Genomic DNA, 19,757 nt, shown 5'->3' with positions numbered 1-19,757 from the left:
GGACAGTCAGTTTTACCGAACAAGTGGGAAAGCGTCGAAAACAGAGTCGGTTCGGATCGACTGTTCGGATCAATGACTCAGCAGTAAACGAAGAGAACTAAGTTAGTTAGATAATTTTGTAAATCTTGATAGTAAGTAGGAATAGTTCTTGATGAGAAAAGACCTTCGGTATACCTATAAAAGGGAACCGAAGGCATTGTAAGAAAGGTCGTTCTATTTAGTAATATAAGTTTAAGTTAGGGATATCTTGTACGAATTCTGTGTTTCTTTTATTGTCTATGATCTTAAGTGCAAGCTTCCTAATTTATAACTAAGTAACGATCACGGTAATTACCGATTAATACAGTATAATTCCGTTCGTAAAACACAATTCCTTGTTAGAACGTTGAGTAGCGACGTTCACTCTTCTGTATCGGTAGTAGTTAGTACTTAGCCGATTAACATCCGCTGGACACCCGAGTGCTCCCGGCAGAGCCTCCATCTCACGTTCTATGTGTGTGTGTGTGTGTGTGTGTGCGCGCACAAGCGTCTGAGCTCATCACTCACGGGCTTGCCGGTTGTAACACCTTGATTTATATATACATAAACATTCATTCTGTCTCCATCTCGCGTTCTGTAGTTAGTGGCAATTCCTATGCTTCTATGGGTCTGTGCGCGTGTGAATTACATCGTTAATTTCATTCCCCTCCCCTCATTCGGTTATTTCTCAGTCCGAGGCCCCGGTGGTCCCGCCTCGTTCTCCACGCACGCACGTAACAACATGACATATTTGGTGAACCCGAAGTGAACAAGCGGTAGAGGAATAGAAAGATGAGAGGGTCGGATCTTGCAGAAGCCATGGCTTCGGCTGTGGATCGGATAGTGAGTGCGCGCGAAGGCACAGGCGCCCTCGATACGGCTATTGAAACAGTCATTGGCACGATAGGCCGGTTCGGTGGGAAGGACGCCACGACCTATTTGGAGGCCTACCGAGCCGAAATGGTGATGAGGGACATCCCGGAGGACAGGTGACTGGCCGAATTCCCTTGGGTAGCGATGGCGGGCATCCACGCGGAGGTGCTTGAGGTACGGGTTGAGAGTCGGACCTGGGAAAAGTTTGAAGGCCGGCTCCTTGAAAAATACGGGCTTGATGACGCGCTTCGGCTGTCGAAGCGGGACTTCATGGAATGAGTGGAGACCCCCGAAAAGGGGAGGAACGTGTCGGTGCTCCTTCGGGAGTTTGAAGAACGCTTCGCACGACTTTCGGCACTGGACCGGACCGTGTTGGACACGAGTCGTGTCCTATTGTTCGTTAAATCGGTGGACGCAAGGGACCGGGAGCAAGTGGGCTTCCTACTGGAGACTGATGACGGCCTAACAACCGATTGGGCAGTGGTAAAGAGAGTTTGCGGCCGTTTTGACAAACGGCATGAGTGGGTCGATAAAGGCTTGACGAGGGCGGGTTCTGTTGTGACAAGGAAGGTCGAGGTACCCCCACCGGCACGAAGGGAAGAGACCCGAGATTGGCTCGAGATCGGCTCGACTTCGACCGGCATGGTCAAAAGCTCGTCCGGAGGAGCGGCTCTGGAGGAGCTGACTCAGATGGTGAGGGACCTCCAGGTCACGCAAGCACGAAGGGATGGCGGTGAACAAATCCATGACCGAAGGCCTCCGGCTGGGAGCCAGTGCTTGTGGTGCGACGTGGTCGGCCACGCCCGAAAGAACTGCGGGGACTTCGCCAAAGCGATAAGAGCTAACGTGGTGTACCTATGGAATGGTCGGGTGCACGCTAGCGAGACCCGGAGGGCCTTGGATCTGAATGTCAGACGAGGGGGTATGAAATGGCTGATGGAAGAAGCGGCGGCTCGTCACGCGGAGACCGTCCACTACTCGGCGTCGGCTGGAATCCGGGTCAGAAGCGATGAAGACCGGAAGACGAAGGAAGCCAGATTCTGGCTGGTGATGCTGGAAGGCCTCGCCGGCGTAAGGTTGAGGAAAGAGGAAGAAAACCGCGTGGAAAGACGAGTCCGGGAGGTAACCGGGTGGAGTGACCCGGTCGAAGAGAAGACGGGCTTTGTGGAAGCCGCGTGCCAGAACTACGAGGTTCTGGTGGAAGACAAGCGAGCGGGAAAGACCGGGGGGGCCGGACCCTCACAATGGTATGAGACTCGGTCCGGGCCAAAGCAGAGTGATGTCGGTGCATCCAGCGCACCGGACAAGGCCAAGAAGGCCGGTTATCGATTGAGCACGGACATCGAAAGGATCACAGACCTACGAAATGTCCTGGAGGAACGGATCCTCGACAGCAAAGTGGAGTTGTCGTTGAGGGAAGTGCTCGGTATCGCCAAGAAGGAGTTCCACGACTCTATCGTAGACTTGGTGAAGCGGAAAAGGCTTTCGACGGAGCCGGAGCCGGAGAAGCCGGTGGAGGTGCGAACAACGCACCTAGAAGGCATGGCCCTGAAGGACGAATTGGCGGAAAGCCACTACTCGAGGCTACATTGGGCGAGGGCCACTACGGAAACCCCTGTTCGGATCGAGGACGTCCAGGAGCCGGTGGTGGCGTTGGTAGACCACGGTTCGGAGATCAACTTGATGTCCATGGACTTCTACAAGAAGGGAAAGTGGCCGATCAACACCAAGCACGGGTGGAAGATACGAGCAGCAACGCGCACCACGGAGGAGCTACACAGAGCCTGCCCGAATGTACGAGTGAAAATCGGCGATATCGAGATCGACCAACACTTCTTCGTGCAGGAGACTGTTGGGAGACAAGTCCCTCCTGATGGGAAGGTTGAAGAACAGTGCCGATGAACAAACCGGATGAGGAGTACCCGGCTATGGAGAGCCGGATGGTACAGACCCGATGAGAACCGGATGACGAGTACCCAGCTACGGAGAGCCGGATGGAAGAGACCCGGTGAGAACCGAATGAGGAGTACCCGGCTACGGAGAGGCGGATGGTGAAGACTCGGTGAGGAGTGCTTACCGGATGAAGAGACATGTTCGCAAATATGTTTTTGAGAGTCCATCGTGGCTATATTTGTAAATAGCCGAAAAGTCATATTAGTATAAATATGACTTAGGGCAAACTTTTGAAGTGTTGTTGTCGTTATTCTTGTCTGCGCGAGATCAGAGCGTGTAACAGTGTACAGAGAGGGAGAGAGAGAAAGAGGTTGTTGCCTTTGTTGTAACCGCCGCCTATAGCGAAGATCGTGAGCATGAGGTCGTTGCCTCCGTGAACTCACTGTTGTACATTCTAACATAGTGATAGTTTGCAGCATGTGGGCTGTCGTGGTTTTTCCCTCAGTTTGGGCTTTCCACGTAAACATCCTGTGTATTCTTTTTTCTTTCCTTTGTGATGTGTCTTCACCTTTCCCGTTTTCTGTGTATGATTCTAAGCTCGGTTGTGGCTGAGCGTTGCGCATAAAGAGCGATTAGTTCCCGTCAGAGACGTCCTCGCATCCAGTGATACTCGGAGAACCGTACATCACGACGGCGCACATGGAGACAAAGGTGCTGGACAATGGCTCAGCATATGCGCGAGTCAAGAGCCAGGATGGGCGTCAATCGGTCCAGTTCCTGACGGTGCGACTAAACCATGAGCGTAACCGCAAGACCCTCGGTGCCGAAAACCGAGGGGATTTTTAGAGAGGACTATCAAGGCGTGGGGCCACGATAGTCCGGACACCCCGGAAAAACACCACAGATGTACTATAGGCGAAAAGACCTGTACCATAGGTAGAAAATTTTGGTTCTCCGATAGCGGAGGTTGTACGATAGTCGGCATAGTTGGCCGGGAAAAGAAGCGGGAGGAGGAGCGACTTCGGGCATGGGGAGTCCTCGGCCCTGAAGAGGAAATCAACGGAGCCGTGGAGGCGGTCTCTTTCGACGACACCTTGGGGAAGTTGCGGGAAGTGTTCGGAGAAGGCCTTAATGAGGACCGGACGATTCCGATATGTTCATAAAAGATGTACGAAGTCATCGCCGACTTCGGTAGTGGACTTGAGTCAGATCAGACGGCCTGAGTGGATACGAAGTACAAGACTGTGGACAGGAAGGTGAGGCCAGTCGTGGCACCCTTGTCGGAGGGCAGCGAGTTACGGATAAATGGGTTCGCATCAGACCCAAGTTTACGAGATCCGGCTAGCATGGGACACACGTTCACCGACATAACGCTACGGGAGCTCAAGATCGGTGGGGGTGGTTTTCTACTGCCGGCGGAAGAGGACCGGTTTCGGAGAATGCTCGGGAGGCACGGGAAGGGTTTCGCATTCTCGCCGAAAGAGATCGGGTGCGTAGACCCGAAAGTTGTGGAACCAATGGTGATCTTCACGGTACCGCATGTGCCATGGAATCTCAAACCAATTCCGGTACCCAGAGCTCACATCCCGAAGCTGATGGAGTTGCTGAAACAAAAGGTGGAGATGGGCATCTTCGAACTATCGAGTGCCCCATATTCGAATTGGTGGTTTACCGTGCTGAAGAAGAACGGCACACTACGCTTCATACAGGACCTGCAACCGGTCAACAAGGTGACCATTCGAAACGCAAGTATCGGACCGACCATCGATGAGTCCACGGAGGCCTTCGCCGGGAGGTCGAGCTTTCGGTCGGTGACTTATACTCAGGATACGACCAGTTCCAACTAGCCGTAGAGAGCAGGGACATCATGACAATGCGGACTCCTCTCGGCTTAATGCGGATGTGTACCCTACCGCAAGGAGGAACGAATTCGGTGACGCATATGGTAAATGCAATGAACAAGGTGCTAAGGGACTGCATCCCGGACATCACTATGCCGTTCCTAGACGACGTACCGATAAAAGGGTGTCCGGTAGAGGATGCAAACGAAACGGTCGGGCAGGACAGATGCCGGAGGTTCATCGTGAACCACATCAACGACTGCGATAAGGTGCTGTAGAGGCTCGAGAGCGCACGACTCACCTTCTCCGGAGAAAAATCAGCGTTCGGGCAGCCGAAGATCCTGGTAGTCGGATACTTGTGTGGGCCTTTCGGCCGAAAGCCGTCCCCGGCAAAGGTAGAAGCCATCTCCGCGATGAAGGATGATTGCGGGTCGGTCATCGAGGTGCGAAGGATCCTTGGGGCATGTGCATTCTATCACATCTGGATTCCGCACTACGCGCATGTCGCAGAACCGCTTTATCGGTTGCTGAAGAAAGGGTGTAAATTCGAGTGGAGAGACGAACACACGGAGTCGGTCCGGAGACTAAAGGAGGCGCTCGCCGCGGCACCGGCTCTCCGGAAAGCGATTTACGGTAAGGAAGTCCCCATTTACGTGACGGTGGACACGAACCCGACCGGGATCGGGTGGGTGATCAATCAGGAAGACGAAGATGGCGTACAGTTCCCGATCCGGTTCAGGGCAAAGGTATTGAGCAAGCGGCAGCGAGGATACGCACAAGTTAAGCGCGAGCTGTGGGGTATCGTTTCGGCGGTCAAGGCCAACAAGGACTATCTAATCGGGACGGAAGTGATCATCGAGACGGACTACCTACTGATTCTAGGTATGGTCTCCGGATGCGTACATTAAGTCCCTGAGCCCGGAGATACAACACATCTCGAGGAAAGATAATGCCATGGCCGATATGCTTTCGAGGGCGCGGTTCAGTGACGAGGACGGCATGCTTTCGGATAACGAGGAAGTCGGTGAGGATTTCTTCGGGTCAGCCAACGTAACAACAAGAACGGGGAGCACTCAGGCGCTTAACGAATTCGACACGAGCAAGTACGATGGGGAGTGGCTCCAGATCGACGGTTTCCTGAAGACAATGACACCGGACGCGGCGTGGACAAAGGAAGAGGCCAACCGGATTCGGAAGAAAGCGTACCGATTCTTCCTACGGGACGGGAGCATATGGAAGCACCCGAAGAAGAGAAACGACATCCCGCTCCGAGTGGTGGCGAAGAAAGAGGAACAGGAAGAATTGCTGACGGCATACCACGAGAGTCCCTAGGTCGGACACCGCGGGACGTGGGCCACATTCGAGAAGCTAAAGGGGAAGTACTGGTGGCCGGGACTATACCGGGACGTGCATCGGTTCGTGACGACTTGCGAAAGCTGTCAGGTGCACTCCATAGTCCCACATCGGGACGAGCTTCACCCAACCTACCCTCCGGCTGTCCACTTCAAGTGGATGGTGGATCTAGTGACGATGCCGATGAGGGTAGGGCAGATGCGGTATCTGGTGCTGGCTCGGGAGGACCTAACGAACCAAGTGGAAGGCCGAGCGTTGCAGAACAAAACGACTGCGGCCATGTGCCGATTTCTGATCGAAGAAGTGGTATGCCGGTATGGGTGCGTAGGTAAGATAGTGGCCGACCGCGGAGAATTGGACGCGCAAGAGGTGGAAGAGTTGTTTGACCGGCTAGGAATTAAACTCTCGCTCACCACATCGTACAATCCGGAGGCTAACGGGAAGGTGGAGCGCGGACACGGGCCGATCTTCAAAGTGTTGGTACGGGCGTGTGGAGGCCATGTCAGGAACTGACCGCAGCTCTTACCCTATGCATTGTTGCCGAACCGAACTACACACAGTTCGGTAACCGGGTTCATGACGGCAGAGCTAATGTACGGGTAGAAGCCGATCATGCCAACGGAGCAGACAATCTCCTGATGGGCCACAGTGGACTAGAACAACAAGATGAGCCGGGAGGAGCTGTTAGCGGCACAGATTCGGCAGCTGGAACGAAGACCAGGACCTGGACCGAGCCGCAGAGAAGCTACAGGTGGCGAGGGCAAAGAACAAAGGACGGTTCGACCGGACTCACCGATTGAGACCGAAGAAGATCGAGGAAGGCGACTGGGTTCTAGTGTATGATAGTAGCCTCGACAACCAGCATCGGGCAACGCGGAAGTTTGCAAGAAGGTGGTTCGGGCCTTATGCGGTGACGAGTGCCAACGACAATGGGACCTACCATCTCGCAGAGCTCGACGGGACAAGGATGGCGGTACCAGTGGCGGGGAAAAGGATCAAAGCCTTCAAAAAGCGGCACGAGGCTGAACCGGACCCGGGCGACCTGGATAGCGACAATGACCGGCTCGGGATGGATGCCGATCGGGAAGACGAAGGATAAGCGTGGGCCGGTCTTCTCCGGCAGGAGTCTCATTTTGGCGCATACCGGTGGATGCGCGGTTAGGTGGGGGCGGATGTCGTGGAGAAAACCGTCCCTAGGCAGAAACCGCGTATAACGTGCGTAAACCGGCCCTTACACGTGAGCACAAGTTTTGTTGTATAGTACGTAGATAGGTACCAGTTGGTTGAGGTGAAATCCTAGGTAGCACACATTCAGTAGGGAGAAAATCGAGGCATATCCCTATCCGAAAGGACAGGGAATAAACATGATGTAACGGGTGGTAACGGCCTCCCTACTTGGGCTATAAAAGAGAGGGAGAGGTATTGAAAAATATATCACGTTAGTGGAAGACAAAGTGCTGCAGGACTGGAATTGAGTGTTTCTCCTCTCCTCTGTCGTCTCCATAATCGTTATGTGCAAGTTTCGGGAGGCTGACTCTACTCCGTGGGATGCCCGAGAGCTCCCGGCAGAGCCTCCATCTCGCGTTCTGTGTGTGTGTGTGCGCGCGCAAGCGTCGGAGCCCATCACTCGCCGTCTTGCCGGTTGTAACACCTTGATTTATATATACATAAACATTCGTTATGTCTCCATCTCGCGTTCTATAGCTAGTTGCAATTCCTGTGCTTCTGTGGTTCTGTGCGTGTGTGAATTACATCGTTAGTTTCCTTCCCCTCCCCTCATTCGGTTATTTCTCGGTCCGAGGCCCCGGTGGTCCCGCCTCATTCTCCACGCACGCGCGTAACAACGCGACAGCGTACGAGCATTTTGTGCGTGTGTTTGTGCCTTCCTTGTACGTTCGGCCATCTTGTGACGAGGGAGCATTTGGGGCATGCCCATGCACCTTTCCTCATCCTAAAGGTGTATGAGCATTTGTGCGTGTGTTTGTGTCTTCCTTGTACGTTCGGTCGTCTTGTGATGAGGGAGCATTTGGGGGGTGCCCATGCACCTTTCCTCCTCATAAAGGCGTACGAGCATTTTGTGTGTGTGTTTGTGTCTTCCTTGTACGTTCAGCCGTCTTGTGACGAGAGAGCGTTTCGAGTGTGCCCATGCACCTCTCCTCCTCATAAAGATGTACGAGCATTTCTACGTGTGTTTGTGCCTTCCTTGTATGTTAGGCCGTCTTGTGACGAGGGAGCGTTCAAGCTTGCCCATGCACCTCTCCTCATAAAGGCATACAAGCATTTGTGCGCATGTTGTGTCTTCTTCGTACATTCGACGTCTTCGAGCGTTCGGGCATGCCCATGCACCTCTCCTCCTCATAAAGACGTACGGCCATTCGTGTTTGTGTTAGCGTCCCCTTGTGCGTTCATCTTGCGTGCTCATCTTTGTTTGTACCCGTTTGATCACTTGGCTCGTGCAGTGATGTCGAAAGGTCGACAAGTCGTGATCAATGAAAGCCATCGCCCTTACAAAACAAAGGGCAACGAGCCCTTGCTCGGGAAGGGGTTGGGAAGTAGTATTGTCATAAAGCAAACCTCGGGTCTTCTCTATCCCTTGAGTACTCCCTAGTCCAAGACCCCCGTGGTCCCGCCCAAGTAACACGCGCGCGCGAAACTTCGCGACAACGGTTTATGTCATTGCCAATACAAGACCAGGCCAACATCCTCCATGGAATAAGGGGCGGATGGGCTATGAGATCTAAAATCATTAACGCTCTACTGATTAGGGAAGTTGATCATCAAAGGACGACAACGGAGAAATGGATAGGCTACAAGGAGGGCTCTTTGCTCCCAAAAGGTAGGGACACACCGGACAAGGTCGAAGGCTCTGAATTGCGGGACAACGAGGCATCAACACATCGTAAGGCAATTCGAGTACTAGCATATACTGGGCATAAATGGATTGTAGATCCTGATCGTATCAAAGTACAACTAGATTGGCACATATGTACTCATGAAAACACATGGCTACGTAAGGTCAGTTGGGACCCTTTGCAATGGACATGGTGTGATCCTTACGCAGGGCAAGGAAGCAAACCTATCCCTTTCTTTCAATTCACAACTAGATTGGGTCGCCATATTATAGCCACTCAATCAGCCCGAGATCCGGCTGCTGCAAAGGTTTGGAAAACATATCATGTTCCTAACACAATTATCACCAAGTTTTGGCAAAAACTCTAGAAACAACAACACGCGAGGTGAATCACCACTTTCCAATGGTTGTTAATACATAAGTCACTACCGGTTGGTGCATGGCAACGTGGGAACCTCAGCTCTCCTAATTGTGTAGCATGCCCAACTGTAGTAGAATCAATATGACACGCTCTATGGGACTTCCTAGAGTCCCATCGAATATGGCAGGGGGTTGGCCGCTTATTGCAATTATGCCAGGTGCAAGGCTCAATCAAGTGGGGGAATGTATGTTGCCTATCATGGCAGGCCCTAGTTGACAGATATGAGAATCAAGAAGAGGGGATGACTTTGGTTATAAAAGCACAAGAAGTTTTTTACTCCACCATCGACAATGTCCACTCAACTCTTATCAATGCAAAATCTCAAGTTGTGTTGGAATTGGTTAGCCCAATAACTCTTTGGATTCTATGGGAACAACGGTGTAGACGGGTCTTCTCCAACCAAACCGTGCAGCCAATAGTGTTAATGCAAGAGATATGGAGTGAAGTGGTAGCCACTCTAAAGAGCCAATATGATGGCCTCAAGGATGACTCCGATGGAGTTGAAAGACAACGACTAGCCTTCATCCAACAATGGTCGTCCTCCCCCTTTATTGAGTCGATGGGCATCCACATAAGATGGACCTATCATGTCCCTATAGGGATTTGTATATACTAATCTCATCTATAAAATTTTATAACTAATGGAAGGAGTTTTGTTTTGGGAAAAAAAAAATTGTATACATGTGAGGTGGCATGCACGACCACCTCGCATTGCATGTCTGATTGTGGAAAATGGGACTTTCACCATAGTTGACCACAAGAAGATCAACACCAATTATTGGATGTAATCATAGTCCTTTTATTTTTTAGTCTCATCCGTTGTTCAAATCCTTCTCTTGACTCACCTAGCTCCCTGATCTTGTCCCTTGCCTATCTATCACCTTGTTGTCACCAACACTATTTAGTTTTTAGAGTTGTGCTTAGGATCCTCATGTGCTTGGAAATTAGACTCGTGTTCTCTATCCGGCTTGACATCAACTTGGATCCGCTTACTCAAGTAGTCATCCATGACAAAAATGCAAACTTCTAGGCAAAAATGAGAAAATAATAATCAATGTACAACCCTACTTCTAATATAGAGCTAAATTAAATTTGTATTTAATATCTAAAACTTCTTATCCTTTAGTAGTTCAAATAGCTTGCATCAATATTGACTCTTTATAAAGTGCAACAATTTTTTTGTTTTTTTCTTGATGTAAAGTTTGAAATCGTAAATCAATTATTGACACTTTCCATTTGCCATTCTTGAATCCTTAGTAATACATTTTCTATAGATGCATATATATTCAATCTTTAGGAGAAAGGCACTTAAAGAAAGTGGAATCATGACTTCTTTTGATATTGAAGATACTTTATACATATAAAAAAGAATCTCCTACATTTGCGTCCAATGTATAAAGTTATTGATGTGAATATACATGAAACAAATTGACATGGGCTTTTATATGCAAGAAACTTGATTATTACATTATGTGATTGTTTTGTTGCAAAGTAATTTTGACTGAATCATGACGATAAAGATTTGGCTCACAAATTAGATGCATATACAAGAGACATTGATTAACAAGCGTTACAAGATGTTTTTGGGAAGGATTCATGTGTGCATTGATTAAATGAAACGAATGTAATGAGGAAGGATGCTCTTTATTATGAGGATAATTAGAATTTGTTTTCAAGGTAAGATTTATCAACAGAGTCTTGGAGAGATCGTTGCAATTGTGAAATGGGTCTTGTGAAATGCTCTTTCCCATGGGTATTGAAATGTTGTTGGTGGATAGATGGTCTGTGTTATGCGACATTTTTTATCGTTTGCATTTAAAAGAGGAGTTTCAAAGATAAAATAAGATCAAAACCAACTCTCTCAATCTCTCTCTCTCAAAAATTGAAGACAATTTATGTTTGTAACCATCATGGATAGTCTACTAAATGCAACCATTTTCAAATAGTTTGTGTGGAGAGAAGAGTAATGCTTTGAAAGCTTCAAATGGGCATATGATGAAATAGTAGGAAGAAACAGACTCTAACATAACATTGATAAATGCATGTGTCACGAGTCATGACTAACATGTATATCTAAAATTACATGGGTTTATAAGTCAATCAACACACACACACACATGAATTTAAAGTATTGCCGCTTTTTCCCTTGATGAACCACATTCATCGTCATACACCATATGTGGGTTTTTCTTTTCTAAGTGTCAAAGTCACATTTTCGTTTGTGGTGTAGAAAGCTATGGGAAAGATAAAACGAGCGCATGTCGCACTATATAGTCATAGATCATATATATAGATATAGACAAGCAGATACATTTTTTATGCGGTGGCTTTATAAGGGTTCTTCGAGCAAATGCCGAAATGGAGCGCAAACGTAGAGATCCGCCCGTGCCGATAGGATGGGCGGGCGGGCGGGCGTGTTCCCGAAGAAACCCCATCCAAAGTCCCACGGAATCGTGAGATGTGAAACGTATAGTCTAGCCAGTTGACCCCGTTGGTATTGGGTGTGGGGCCCAGGGGAACTCTATCATCGAGGAAACGCAGAGATTGTGCATTTCGTCTGAGAAGATTGATTCAATGGTCTTGGACTCAGGAAAAAGGAGGTCTTGAGTTCAAGTCTCAAATCAATTTCCATTGCTTTATACATACATACATACATATATATATACATATTATACATATTATAACCCCTTTGCAACCCACCTCTGATTCAATGGTCATGGACCAATTCAACATCAATCTTGTCTGTGTAAAATTAGAATAATGACCATCCTCTCCCCCAATTTCTGTCATTCTTTTGATTGTTTTAATAGAAATTTATCCAACTTTAACTTTTTGAATTGGCACTCAGGCTGGAATTGTTTTGAGCTCCCCTCCCCCCCCTCCTCTTTTTTTTTCCAAATTTGATCCCAAATTCTTATTTGAGACAAACCAAAGGATCCATTCTGATTTGAGTAGCTGTTTTAAAGTTTTGATCCCAATTTTGATCCATTCCTATTAGTAGTGTCTGTAATTAACCCTAGATTCAGTTGCCAGTAAAGGATCCATTCATATTACCGCCTTCATCCAAGAGGACAGGAATGGTCAAAGCTTGCATTTCAGTTATTATCTGCTTCCATGATCGTATTGATTGCAATCGATAACCCCCCCTCCTACCCCTCTTTCAAATTGTTGATCTAGAATTAAATGATCCTAAAACCGGACATTAATAAAATTTCGCATCTCTTGTATATAGAGTTCAATTCAATCTTGTTGAGATCTTGCAGATTTTGAATCTGTTGCACAGTTAAAACAATCAATATGAGTATGGATCTTATTCGTCTACTCTTGTGTATATTGACGCTCCTATTATTAAAGGAAGGGATGATGATTAATGCCCAAGTAAATGTCACAAATACTACAACACCATCATCAGCATCAGATATCATTAAGGTTTGCGCAACATCAGTGCAAGACCCATCGTTTAAGCAAGCATGCCAAGATGAGCTCTACCGCGATGTCCAGCAGACTGTAGATGCATACACAATTGCTTTCTCGCAGAGTTTCAGCTTCTGCGTTGCTGATCCGTAAGCATTTCTTCATAAATTTAGGTGTTGTGTTATTATATAGATTGTGGAGTATACACATTAAATCTTCATAAGATGCCATATACACATATCATGTGTATGTGTATGTATATGTATGCACATGCACTTCTCTCACTCTGTCTGTGTGTGTGTGTGTGTGTGTGTCTATATATGTATATATGGGTGGATAGATGTGTTATTATATAGATTGTGGAGTATACACATTAAATCTTCATAAGATGCCATATATACATATCATGTGTATGTGTATGTATATGTATGCACATGCACTTCTCTCACTCTCTGTGTGTGTGTGTGTGTGTGTCTATATATGTATATATGGGTGGATAGATGGGTATGGATTCTGAGGCCATATATATATATATGCACATGTGTATTTGCAGAGAGAAATTGTGGGAGTAGAAGAAGAGACCTTGAGATCATATTGCCTTTCTTTTTGTGTATTCCAGGATTGAAGAGAGGGATGCAACTTTTGGTTTCCAGGGAAATCTATCTTTCCTCACTGAATGCTTTGATCAAACATTAGGTCAGAATCTTCTTATGATACAAACAACCATGAAGTCTAGTAGAGATCAAAGAATTGGAGAAATTAGTTTTTTCGTAAGTGGCTCAAATGATGCCAACGTAACAACCTCTCTTTTGTAATCATTTTTCATCAATTTTCAGGATCATTCATGCAATATATGTGCACATCGACGGAGATCAAAAGGTATATTTCATCCTTAACTTCTATAATCCAAGGCAGTGCAAATGATGCAGCATCAGCAACAATTCTAGATTCTAATTGCAATAAATCAAGATGGACTAAGGGATGTGAAGCTGGATGGTCAAAGAGCTTAAGTGACGTTGTTTCGAATATGAGTGATCTCTATCGAAACGATACCACGATGCCATTTCGCACTGATCTTGCAGATATTCCTTGTTGTGATGGGTTCTTCTGTCCTCGTGGCTTAGGATGCATGATGCGTAAGTACACTGCTCCCTTGGAAGATTAATTCTATAAAAGCAAAGCATAACACCAAAATAGTCCTAGATTGTATGTTTACTACAATACCTGACAATGATTATACTTGCAACGTTTAACTTAAGGGTATTTTAATGTGTTTCCTTGATTGTGATATTTTTCCATGCTTTGAGATGGAAAAAGGTAAGATGTTTCAAACGCTAGTTTAATAGTAGAATAAATTTGAATGATTTAAGATTTAGGGTTTAGGATCTAGGATTTGCATCGAATGATCATATCATATCATTTTCATTAAATGATTGAATAATTTGCACGAATCTGGAGTGATGCTAGTTTTTTGTAATCCTAGAATTTCGAGATCATGATATGTACATATATTTTTGATCTTTTGCAGCATGTCCTCTAGGAGCCGTATGTACCAGTTCCAATCTTACAAAAGGCTTATGTTCACCGTATGTATTTCTCCTTTTCGAATTGAACACTCTCACGAAGATATTGGCTAAAAGACATTATTTCTTTGTCTTCTGTGCTGGATGTGAATGTATTTATTTGTATTATGGGAGTATGAAATGGAAAAGAACTCATGCATTTGTTAAGCTCTAAGAGCCAAGGGGGAAAGATTATAGATTGTGGGTTATGTGCATGTGCATGTACATGTGTAATGTGTACAGGATATATCTAGCAAAAATGCAACAGGATATATCTAGCAAAAATGCTTTCTGCATATGTATAGTGAGTGGTCTTGCTGAGCTTGTTCTTTTCTTTAGTGATGCCTTTGTATTATTTTTCATCAAGCCTACTATAGCTATTGCGAGAAAAAGAAAACAAAATAGGGCTTGATATAATTTAGGTACAATTATCCATTAACACCGGGAGCAGATTTTTCATGTGGGGGAGCCAATCTATGGGCATCTCTTTCAGTAGCTAGTGGAATCTTTTGTCCGGCAGGCTCTTACTGCCCATCTACCACCAATAAACTCACATGTGACCAAGGGTAAATATTAAGTTGATCAACTCCTAATTTGTATGTTATATATAAGTGCATTGATGTGTTTGGGATTACTTATGACATTTTTCTGTGGGATTGATAGATATTTTTGTAGACAAGGGTCCACTGTTCAAAGCAGTAAGTTTTCCAATTCTATGTCAAAGATTAAGCATTACTAATATGGTCAGATAAGAACTTCACTATTATGCACAGTTATTTTAGAAACAACTCGTTATATTTTTTATTACATATTTTCAGAATGCTTTCGGTTGACAAATTGTGATGAACAATCGAAGACTCAACATATTCAAAGTTACGGCATCATCATCATTGTAAGATGGGTTTAGCCCACCAAAAAGCCTCGTTTATTCGAAGAAATACACAAAAACACCCCTAACTTATCAATTCTTTACTAGAATACCCCAAATTTCCAAAAACAGATAAGAATACCTTTGTGGTAGTATCTTTTATACTGCCAGAGGTAAGTTCTAAAAGCTTAGGGGGTATTGCTGTAAATAACCCGATAAGCTAGGGGTATTTTGTCCTTACAATTTTAATATCTTCCGTACATGATCATTCTTCCTTTGCCACACACAGGTTGGCTTGGTCTTAAGTGTTGTGATTATGTACAACTGCTCCAACCAAGTCCGACATGTTCGTCGGAAACGCAAAGAGAAAATCCGAGAGAGGGCCATAAAGCAAGTTAGAGAGAATCTGAGTGTGGGGGAAACATGGCGTTCTCAGATCAGCCGTACATTATCCGGTGTCCCGAGAAGGGCAATGGATGGCAAGTCATTTGTGATGCTCTCCTCTGAAAGGGCAACCACAAGACCAAGATTAGGGGGGAACATTCATAATGCTGGAGAAACAAAGAACTACAATTATGAGATGGCCGTTATAGGCGAAACTAACGGAAAGTCCTCACACCTTTCTGATGCCGAGGAAGACTTATACTTCTATAACGAAACATCAAGTGCATCATCAAACAGTAAAAATAAGAAGAAAAAGATCACTTTTCAAACGGGAAGCCAAATTATGCGGTATGCTTACGGCGAGATAGAGAAAGAGAAGGCAGCAGCCCAAAAACAGCCCGAAATGAGATGGGATGAGGTTGTCCGAATAGGTGAAGAGCAAGCCAAAGGACATCGGCTTAAAATTGAGATTACTTTCCAAGATTTATCCCTTTTCTTGAAAGGAAATGGTAAAAAGATTCTTTGCAATGTGACCGGAAAACTCTCTCCTGGTAGAGTCACTGCTGTAATGGGTCCATCTGGTGCTGGAAAGACTACTTTTCTCAATGCTTTAGCCGGAAAAGCTTATAGTAGTTATACTACTGGTACTGTATTGATCAATGGGAAGCCGGATCCGATCAAGTGTTATAAGAAAGTGATTGGCTTTGTCCCGCAAGATGACATTGTTCACGGTAACCTGACCGTCGAAGAAAATATCTGGTTCAGTGCAAATTACAGGTTTATTCTTTTACTGTTTTCAATCTCCCGTTTGCTGCATATTATGTGGAGAAGGAAACATGATTAATGAACAAGTTTCGCTCAATTTTGTATATTTAAAATCATTGTATTACGGCATAGCTGCTTGTTAGATATGAATAGACTATGTGTATTTTCTTACTCCCACATACCAGCTTAATCACTAAGCTAACTCACGGGTTGTCTAATAAACTAGAATCAAGTATGAAAGTACAAAGAACGAGAGATGTTTCATAGTTTCTGCTTTGTGAAAGGTAACTTTTTTATGCATTCAAGGCTAATTTAGAAAGAAAAATTAAAGACTTATTTGTGGATTTGTTAATGACTAGATTCTCCACCTTTTTTCCTATTCGAGTGTATATGTATAATCCCGCTTCAAGAAAGGACTGTAAACCCCCTTCTATTGAAATACATGCCAAATGGTTTTGTTTTTTTATAACAGACTGCCTGCAAAAATGCCAAAGCAGGACAAAGTTTTGGTGGTCGAGCGCATCATTGATTCGCTTGGTCTCGAACAAATAAGAAGCTCCAAAGTGGGCACAGTTCAGCAAAGAGGAATTTCAGGAGGTCAAAGGAAGAGAGTCAATGTAGGTCTTGAGATGGTCATGGAACCATCTCTCCTGATTCTTGATGAACCGACATCCGGTCTTGATAGTACGTCCTCTTTTCTCGTTCTAAGAGCTTTGAGGCGGGAGGCATATGTCGGTGTTAATGTGGGTGTGGTGCTACACCAGCCAAGGTAACCAGCAGATACTTGTAGCATGTGAAAACTTACTGATATTGTTGTAATACATCCACAACATTTTGGTGGTATATTTGTGTTGTTTACTTGCCCTATTTCATATATCACTTGGTGTCAAAATTTGTTCCTTATTGCAACTCTTTGCTTCTTTTGTATTCTTTTTTTTTTTTTTTAACAGCTATGGCTTGTTCAAGATGTTTGATGATGTTATGCTTCTTGCAAAAGGTGGAAAGACTGTTTATCTTGGTCCTGTAGATGAAGTTGAGGATTATTTTGCTACAATGGGTATAGTTGTGCCGGAACGCATAAATCCACCCGACCATTATATGGATGTGTTGGAAGGTATGGTGAAGCCAAGTGATGGGAAACGGCTTGATCCATCGATACTTCCTATCAAATGGATGCAACACAAAGGCTACACTATTCCAAATGATTTTCAAGCATCTATACCAGAAACAGATGCAGCAGCTGGCATTACAACGAAAGACGGGATCCAATCTTCGAGAAACAATGCAAGAGAGAAAAACTTTATGCAAGATGCTTGGAGCGAGTCTACGAATTTCGTAAAGAACCACTGGGATGAGTTTAAGAGCACATTCACTAGATATGAAGACCTATCCAATCGGAAGACTCCATGGTTTTGGCCACAATTCAAAATGATCATTTCTAGGTGATTGTGTTTTTGTGCAATAGATTTTTGTTTCTATGCTAAGAAGATTTAAAGCATCATAGTGTTTCAAGGAAATGTCATCTAGTGTGTCAGATAAGACACGAACCGAGAAGATAACATGATGATGAAAGACTAAGTGACATCTCCCTTTTTTGTTTACAGACTTTTTCTTCAAAGGATAAGGGAAGCAAAGGTACAAACACAAGATGGTCTCATTTTACTACTTTGTGGTGCTTGTTTGGGTGTGATTGCACCAAGCAGCGATTCGAGCCTAGGATCCAACAGCTATGCTTTTGTCATTATTGCATTATGTAAGTATTTATTAGACATTAAATCTTTCTCTCATATTCATGAATAGGAGATTATGCAAATGTTTTGTAACGGAATCCACAAAAATTAATATATTTCTCATTTTCTTTCTCACAGCCCTTTTATGCATGATTGCATCACTAAGAACCTTTACCAACGATAAACTTGAATACTGGAGGGAAAGTAGTTCGGGTATAAACAAGGTAGCATATTTCCTCGCTAAGGACACGGTGGACCATTTCAATACCATCATTAAACCAGTTGTGTTCTTATCAATGTTCTACTTCTTTAACAACTCAAGATCGACGTTTGTGGAAAATTACATTGTCACCCTAGCCTTGGTCTATTGTGTAACTGGGATAGCTTATATTTTCGCTATCACAATGGATAGTGGACCTGCCCAATTGGTAAGAAGGTCCTTTATGGTTTCCTTTTTATCTTATACATACATACATACAAACATACATGCATATATACATTATTACATATATCAAGAAGTTAACTAGGTTCGTGTCATTGTCGATTATTTAATACTCATCTTGCATCTCATCTCTTTTGGTATTTATAAAGACACATTGATATATTTAGTTTGATTATGTTTTCTTTATAGTGGTCCGTGTTCTTGCCGATTATATTGACACTAGTTGCAACAAAAAAGGATATGCCCAGTATCCTCAAGTACCTTCCTTATGCGGACTATGCAAATTGGGCACTTCAAGCTTATATTATAGCAAATGCTAAGAGGTAAATGAAGTATTAAATATATTGAACAAACTAATGAGGGATTTTTAGAGTGCAGAATTTAACTCTTACAATAATTATGCTTTTCTTGATTGCCAGATATTCTGGGGTATGGTTGATAACACGGTGTGCATTGCTTTATTCGACAAACTATAACATCAACAATTGGGCATTGTGCCTCTCTATACTCTTTTGTATGGGACTTGTCACACGGTTTATTGCATTGTTATGCTTAATTTTATGTAACAGGAAGAGACAACAATAACCATGGGATGCACATCAACATCATCATTGGCATCAATACCCAATGTGACCCTACCCAAATGTGAATGATGTGTTTGCACATTTTGCACATTTCAAGATGATGTGTTTGCACTCAAGAAAAAACCCAAAATAAAGAGCTATAGTTGATAGTGAACCGGAACACGCTTCCCGAATCATAGTGTTTACATGAAATGGTGATTGGGTAATGTAAACACCTCATATCTTTGAGGGAGAGATGGGCACCATGTTCAACCATTTGTATCACCAAGTCAAGTACAATCAAGACTCATTCCTACTTGAATTTCTCTAGAAGACAATGCACCATCCCCTTACATGGTACTCACATATGTAAATAATGTAAAAGAAAGGCTTAGAAGAAAATTGTACATTGATTTCTCAATACTAAAATGAAGCACCCGTGTGTAATTGATCCCCAATGCCAATCTATATGTAAATGATATGTCAAAAAAGAGGGCTTAAAGGCCATTTGTATGTAGATTTTCATATAAAAAAAATGCCTACACCTTTTTAATTGGATGATTTATGTGGGATGTGTCATTGAATTGCCGAGCTATACTTATGGACTTGCAATTATGATGATAATGGACAACATCTCCTATGCTTTAAGTTGGGAAGTTTTATAAATGTTGTCCAACTACAAGAAGCAAATGTTGATGTTTGACATTGTATATACTAGTTCATGTTAAGACATCGAAGATAAGATGTATCAAAGCAAGGGAGTTTCTTACAAGACCAAA

General features: G+C 44.5%; 1 protein-coding gene across 1 annotated transcript; it reads left to right on the top strand.

The window, feature by feature from the left end:
• Nucleotides 1-12,448: 12,448 nt before the first annotated feature.
• Nucleotides 12,449-19,495, top strand: LOC147858801 (ABC transporter G family member 28-like). Its single transcript, XM_087325613.1, has 14 exons — nt 12,449-12,813; nt 13,284-13,360; nt 13,501-13,800; nt 14,193-14,250; nt 14,649-14,792; nt 14,890-14,924; nt 15,045-15,118; nt 15,384-16,255; nt 16,716-17,012; nt 17,194-17,685; nt 17,848-17,996; nt 18,112-18,401; nt 18,605-18,738; nt 18,835-19,495. The coding sequence occupies exons 1-14, from the start codon at nt 12,548-12,550 to the stop codon at nt 18,998-19,000; spliced, it is 3,354 nt and encodes a 1,117-aa protein (XP_087181739.1). The 5' UTR covers nt 12,449-12,547; the 3' UTR covers nt 19,001-19,495.
• The last annotated feature ends 262 nt before the right edge of the window (nt 19,496-19,757 follow it).

Source organism: Azolla caroliniana, unplaced genomic scaffold (assembly GCF_043228905.1).
Source record: "Azolla caroliniana isolate FFs.n. ecotype wild unplaced genomic scaffold, voAzoCaro1.0.p SCAF_10, whole genome shotgun sequence".
Lineage (NCBI taxonomy): Eukaryota > Viridiplantae > Streptophyta > Polypodiopsida > Salviniales > Salviniaceae > Azolla > Azolla caroliniana.
Note: the sequence above shows the minus strand (reverse complement) of the source record. Positions and strands in the feature narration are given on the sequence as shown.

Bases quoted from the DNA above. Each gene is read 5' to 3' on its own strand.
- LOC147858801 (XM_087325613.1), top strand. From the start codon at position 12,548: ATGAGTATGGATCTTATTCGTCTACTCTTGTGTATATTGACGCTCCTA. The intron at 12,814-13,283 runs GTAAGCATTTCT...TGTGTATTCCAG, and splicing joins AGCTTCTGCGTTGCTGATCC to GATTGAAGAGAGGGATGCAA. The intron at 18,402-18,604 runs GTAAGAAGGTCC...TTTTCTTTATAG, and splicing joins ATAGTGGACCTGCCCAATTG to TGGTCCGTGTTCTTGCCGAT.